Source organism: Chrysemys picta, chromosome 1 (assembly GCF_011386835.1).
Source record: "Chrysemys picta bellii isolate R12L10 chromosome 1, ASM1138683v2, whole genome shotgun sequence".
Taxonomy (NCBI): Eukaryota; Metazoa; Chordata; order Testudines; family Emydidae; genus Chrysemys; species Chrysemys picta.
In genome coordinates this window covers 291,069,129-291,075,549 of record NC_088791.1, presented here as the reverse complement: position 1 = coordinate 291,075,549, position 6,421 = coordinate 291,069,129, and the positions used below count along the sequence as shown (strand labels likewise).

General features: G+C 51.2%; 1 protein-coding gene across 1 annotated transcript; it reads left to right on the top strand.

Moving 5' to 3' along the window:
* Positions 1-1,034: 1,034 nt before the first annotated feature.
* LOC101931501 (protocadherin-8-like) lies at positions 1,035-6,017 on the top strand. Its single transcript, XM_024103174.3, has 4 exons — positions 1,035-3,601; positions 4,175-4,242; positions 4,351-4,484; positions 5,307-6,017. The coding sequence occupies exons 1-4, from the start codon at positions 1,169-1,171 to the stop codon at positions 5,678-5,680; spliced, it is 3,009 nt and encodes a 1,002-aa protein (XP_023958942.2). The 5' UTR covers positions 1,035-1,168; the 3' UTR covers positions 5,681-6,017.
* Positions 6,018-6,421: the final 404 nt, after the last annotated feature.

Genomic DNA, 6,421 nt, shown 5'->3' with positions numbered 1-6,421 from the left:
CACCTAACGATTTGTTGCCACCCGGCATTTGGGCAGATGGTTTCATCCCCTTTGAGCCTCCCACTTTTCAAACCACTCGCAGCTTCCTCCGTGCAAGGACTTTTAACATAAATATTCTCTTGGCAATATTTTTATGGGCGTGCGCACGCGCATACACTCACATCTTAATCATAAACCATACACCCAAAACACCACTGGAAACCTCCTCGCTTCTCTCTTCCACCACCTAAGGAGACAGTATTGGGACTAAGAGTTGGTGGGCTTCCTGCCTGGTCTCTTGAAGGATTAATCCCAGGGGGTTCTCACTGATCAGCCCTGATGAATATTAAGCGAGGTGGAAGAAAAGGACAGTGTTAATTCATATTCTTTAACTCATAAAAATATCGTAAGGACTAATTATGTTGCCTACATGGATACACCACAAGTAACTGCTAATGTGGGAATTCCTGTCATCATCATTCTTCCCCCTAGCTTCCGCCTACCGCGCCATCCCGCTTTATTTCTACAGATGTATGTGTTTGGTTTTTTAATACAGTGTTTGTATAAGCACATTCTTAAATGTATTATAGGGGAAAGTCCTCTGCTTTTGTACAACTGAAGCGCAAATTAGTGGGAAAACTTTAGTCGCCAAGTATCAGAGGGGTAGCCGTGTTAGTCTGAATCTATAAAAAGCAACAGAGGGTCCTGTGGCACCTTAGTCTTAAAGGTGCCACAGGACCCTCTGTTGCTTTTTAGTCGCCAAGTTTGCTAGAGAACGGAGCAATGTGTTTGCACATGTGTAATTGACAGATTGTTCGTTTCTTGGCGGAATGTCCTACTGAGTCCATGCAGGGGACACTATGACACTGGTGTCCCCAGGGATCAGAGGATTGGTCAGGGAAGATGCTGATTTGCATACCCTTATCTATATAACCTCTGGGGAAGGGCGCAGAGAGCAAAAAGGCAAGCTGTAGCCTGGGGCACGCACAGCTACTTAAAGACTCCTGGCACCAATTACACAGCGGAGAGGTTCTGATGGCCGGGATGTGTTTAAACGGGGGGCAGTGATCAGTCCGTGCATTCAGGAGTGGGGGCTTTTGGTCTGTTTCTAATCTGGCATCTTTAAAGCTTCTACAACACAAAGTGCCAGTGGCTTTTTTGAGGACTGCGTGGTAGGATCTCAGAGGCTATGTCTCCTGGTCTCACATTGTCCAGAGCGGGACTAAGCTCTGTGCTGCTGTGTCTCCTGGTCGCAGGGTGCCTGGCTGAGATGGTCAGGTACCACACGTACGAGGAAGACGCCCCCGGTACAGTCATTGGTGTCCTGTTGGACGATTTGCAGTCCCGCTCTGGGGACAGACCCCTGGGCAGTTTCCGCCTGATGGAGCAGTTCAGCAACAGCTCGCTGGTCCGGGTGCGGGAGGGGGACGGGCAGCTGAGCATCGGCGAGGAAGGGATCGACCGGGAGCGGCTGTGCGGCCAGTCCCTCCAGTGCGTCCTGGCTTTCGACGTGGTGAGCTTGTGGCAGGAGCAGTACCGGCTGGTGCACGTGGAGCTGGAGGTGCGGGACATCAACGACAACGCGCCGCGCTTCCCCCAGGCGCACATCCCGCTCGAGGTGTCCGAGAGCGCCGCGCCCGGCACCCGCCTGCCGCTGGAGATCGCCGTGGACCCGGACGTGGGCTCCAACGCCATCCAGAGCTTCCAGCTCTCGCGCAACAGCCACTTCGGCATCGAGGCGCAGACGCGGGCGGACGGCGGGAAAAGCGCCGAGCTGGTGCTGCTGCAGGAGCTGGACCGCGAGACCCAGGCCGCCTACACCCTGGAGCTGGTGGCCCAGGACGGCGGCAGCCCGGCCCGCTCGGGCACGGCCACGGTGAGCGTCCGGGTGCTGGACGCCAACGACAACAGCCCGGCCTTCCCGCAGGGCTCGGTCACGGTGGAGCTGGGCGAGGACGCGCCGCGGGGCTCCCTGCTGCTGGACCTGGACGCGGCCGATCCCGACGAGGGGCCCAACGGGGAGATCGTCTACGGCTTCGGCAGCCAGGTGCCGGCCGAGGCGCGGCAGCTCTTCCGGCTGGACCCGCTCTCGGGCCGCCTGACGCTGGAGGGGCCGGTGGATTACGAGCGGCAGCGGACCTACGAGCTGGACGTGCAGGCGCAGGACCGGGGCGCCAGCCCCCTGGCGGCCACGTGCAAAGTCATCGTGCGCCTGGCCGACGTGAACGACAACGCGCCGGGCATCAGCATCAGCCCCCTGAGCGGCGCCCCCGCCGGCGCCGGGGTGGCCTACGTCAGCGAGGCGGCGGCGCGCGACAGCTTCGTGGCGCTGGTCAGCACCTCGGACAGGGACTCGGGCCCCAACGGGCAGGTGCGCTGCGCCCTCTACGGGCACGAGCACTTCGCGCTGCAGCGCGCCTACGCCGACAGCTACGTGCTCGTCACCGCCGCGCCGCTGGACCGCGAGCGCATCCCCGAGTACAACCTGACCCTGGTGGCCGAGGACCTGGGCTCGCCGCCCTTCAAGACCATCCGGCAGTACACGGTGCGCGTGAGCGACGAGAACGACAACGCGCCGCTCTTCTCCAAGCCCGTCTACGAGGTGGCGGTGCTGGAGAACAACCCGCCGGGCGCCTACCTCGCCACCGTGGTGGCCCGGGACCCCGACCTGGGCCGCAACGGGAAGGTCCTTTACAGGCTGCTGGAGACACAGAGCCCGGGCGGCGGCCCCCGGTCCGCGCTGATCTCCGTGGATCCCCACAGCGGGTCCGTCCGCGCCCGGCAGCCCCTGGACTGCGAGGAGCTGCCGCTGGTGGAGGTGGAGATCGAAGCCTGCGACGGGGGCGCCCCGCAGCTGTGCCAGCGGGCCCGCCTCAGGCTCCGGGTGGTGGATCAAAACGATAACGCCCCGGTCATCACCTCCCCGCCGCTGGCCAATGGCTCCGCCGAGCTGCCGCTGCCCGTCAGCGCCCCCGCCGGGTACCTGATCGCCCGCTTCGCGGCCAGCGACGCGGACCAAGGCGCGAACTCCGAGCTCTCCTTCTCCCTCCTGGGCGGCGCCCACCCGCTGGTCGCCCTGAACCGGGACACCGGGGAGCTGGCCCTGCGGAGGAGGCTGCCCGAAGGGGCCTCGGAAGCGGCCTTCCCGCTTGTCGTCGCTGTCCACGACGGCGGGAGGCCGTCGCTGTCCTGCACAGCCGCCGTTCGGCTCTTTCTCACGGACACACTCCCCTCTAGCGTGGAGATCGTGGTCGTACAGCCCTCGGCGGAGGAGCTGCAGCTGCAGCCCAGCCTGGACTTTTCCGTGGTCCTCATTGCTGTGCTGGCCGGAGGCTGCGGCTTGCTGCTGATCGCTATCATTGCCGTGGCCTCCACCTGCAGGAGGAGCAAGAGTCACTTCCAACCTGGGACCGAAAAGCAGGGGAGAGGCAAGGAAGCCAGGCTGCTGAAGGGCTCAGGCTCCCAGGCAGGGAGCTCCTACCCGGGCCAGGCAGACTCCTGCCAGCTCTCTGTTACAGCCGAGTCTGATAACCCCAGTGACACTTCCCAGGCCGAGGACAGCAGCAGAGAGTCCTTGTGTCATTCTGCCCAAGAGAGGAAAGCCAAGAGCAGAGACTCCCAGGTAAGCATAGCTGATTCCTTTTCAGCGGTTCTGCAATGAATTCATCCTTTCAACTCCCAAGAATTTGTAGTAAGCGCTTGACACAACATTCCATGAGGTCACCTAGCCAATTCAGCTTGATTCATCTCTGGACATTTTTGTGATTGGAGAACTAGATCTGTTTGCTTGTAGACATATTGGTCACTGGACTGGGAGTCTGAAGATCTGGATCTGATTTCTGAATCTGCCACTGGGTTACTGCCTGTATTTCACCTCTCTGTATCTCAGTTTCTCTATCTGTAGAATAGGAATAAGTGTATGTACCCACCTTTGTAAAGTGTTTTGAGATCTACAGATGAAAAGGGTTCTATCACAGCTAAGTATTATTATAGAGATTTGTATGTGTTTTTGTTGATATATATTGGCTATGGTTTATTTCTGTTTGTTGTAATTATTATTATTTCTATTTATTTGATATGTTAGAATCATATTATCCATCCACTTGAAGTAAACATTCTGCTTAAATTATTGTTGGATCATTTTTATATTGAGAGATGCAAAAGTATTAACATAGCTATTTCTTCCTTTTGTCAGGGTCAAGTTCTTGTTCCTTTTCATCCCCCGTCTCTTTGGCAGGAGCGAGAATCTGCTTCGAGTTTAAGGTAAAATAGTGTTTTTCCTACATTTAATATTTTTGGACATTTACAGAATTTCATATTCAGGCAGAGTATGGAAAAGACAATACACTAATGGTTTCCTTTTGCTTTCAGCTCCCATTCAACTCCTGATCAGTTTAGTGTGAAAGACAGTGGGAAAGGAGATAGCGAGTTTAATGATAGTGATTCTGATATCAGTGGGGAGGGGTTAAAGAAGCCACCTTCACAGTCAGCTGAAAAGAAAGTTGGTAAGTATAAATTTAACATCAAACTCTTCAGGGCAACATGTATAAAAAGATAGTTGAACTATGATGTTGTCCCTTCAAATGTATCTAGTATTAACAAAGACTGTAACATTAGACTGTAAGCTTTTTGGGGCAGAGATCATGGGATCTGAATCACCACTGCAGTAATGATCAGTGAAGTTACACAGGCATGAAACTGGAATGACCCAGTGGAGAATCAGGTCTTCTAGTCTTAATTTGCCAAAATGTAACTGTGATTTTTGGGTCTTCAATTTTAAGGTACCTAACTTAGCACACTTTAAAGGGACCTGATTTTCAGAAAGTGCTGATTCCACACTTTATGGTGTCTCAAGTTGAGCATCAGACACCCAAAATCATTTGTCACTTTTGAAATTTTAGGGCTCTGTCTTCATATTTTTTATGTAACAAATAAAATATTTTTATAGTTAAATTGCTCCTTGTCGAATCCCTTGTGTATCACACTGGCTTTGCCATTACTAAAGCCCTGATCTTGGAAACACTTGAACTCAAATTGGGGTTCAGTTACTCATATGTGTAAGTGTTTCTTTGTAGGATCCGAGCCTAATTTTAGGACATGATGTTGCTCCCATTGAAATACATAGGAATCTGCCCCTTAACCAAGCACAGAAGTGTATATATGTTTTTCTCAATATATAAAGCTCTTTTTGGTAGAAATAAACACATCTAATTGCATAATGCTGGTGAAAGTTATGGGAATTTGATATTTCTCTTCTGACAGAACATATTAGATCACTGTATTCCAGAAAAAAAAGTGTGATTGTTAAAACATTACTTCTCTTCCAGGTACTGCAGCCTGTACAGATGGACGGACTTACAAGGAAACAGAAAGATATTGTAGATTTTATGTCCACCAGTCCCAAACAAGCAAAACCATCCCATTGCATTATGAAAATGATTATACGATTGCATATTCTACACCAATTTATCAGCCCATCCTTCAGCTCGGGAAGCCCAATTTTCTTCCACAACAGCCAAAGCTGAAAGAGTATCAAGTTAATATTCCTAAAACTGAAAGACTACAAAGTGTATATGAAAGAGTTCTAAGTGGTGGGCCAGCAGTGCCACCAACCACTCTGTCAAGACAGTATAAAGGACTAAATCACCCTCCACAGAACACTTTACTCCCAAATGCCTCTGAAGTAGCAACGTCATTCTGACATAGCAACGTAAAGACATCCAAAACTGTCATAGGAATGGACTAAATGTGTTCGTGTTTATGTGTAAATGTTACCAGCTAAGATGTGTAAATGAAATCCCACCCAAAAATCAAATATAACTTTAAATTATGGCAAAAGCAATCAATGTCTAGACAAATCATCCTTCTAAATTTGTCCTTTATATTTACCAAAGAGTCAAAATAAAAAAAATCATATTAAAGGACCTAGTTACTTCTGCTAAAGAAGGATGGGGGAAAGCAAAGATTTATGTTTTATATTGAAACAGTTATGTAAATAAAAAGTGTAGATCTAGATGTACATTTAAAAGCTAAATGTGTACCTGTGTCTGTTTCTTATGAAATACTTATTTCCTGATTTATCAGATGATACACCTGTTATGTTTGTGTTAGCTGTCAAATAATAAATGCAAATTTAGGCTGCAATCCTGTAACTGGAAAGAGGCAGGCAGACTCCTTGAGGTAAGATAGAAGCCTTTGGGTATGTCTACACTAAAATTAAAAACCCACAGCTGCCCTGTGCCAGCTGACTTGGGCTTGTGGGGCTCAGGCTAATGGGCAGTTTAATTGCGCTGTAGACGTTCGGGCTTGGATTGGAGCCCAGGCTCTGGGACCCTGCGAGGGGGTAGAGTCCCGGTGCTCAGGCTCCAGCTTCAGTCTGAATATGTACACCGCAATTAAACTACCATCTAGCCCAAGCCTGTGAGCCTGAGTCAGCTGGCAT

Coding starts and splice junctions, on each gene's coding strand:
- LOC101931501 (XM_024103174.3), top strand. CDS start 1,169: ATGTCTCCTGGTCTCACATTGTCCAGAGCGGGACTAAGCTCTGTGCTG. Junction 3,602..4,174: donor CCAAGAGCAGAGACTCCCAG/GTAAGCATAGCT, acceptor TCCTTTTGTCAG/GGTCAAGTTCTTGTTCCTTT. Junction 4,243..4,350: donor GAATCTGCTTCGAGTTTAAG/GTAAAATAGTGT, acceptor TTTTGCTTTCAG/CTCCCATTCAACTCCTGATC.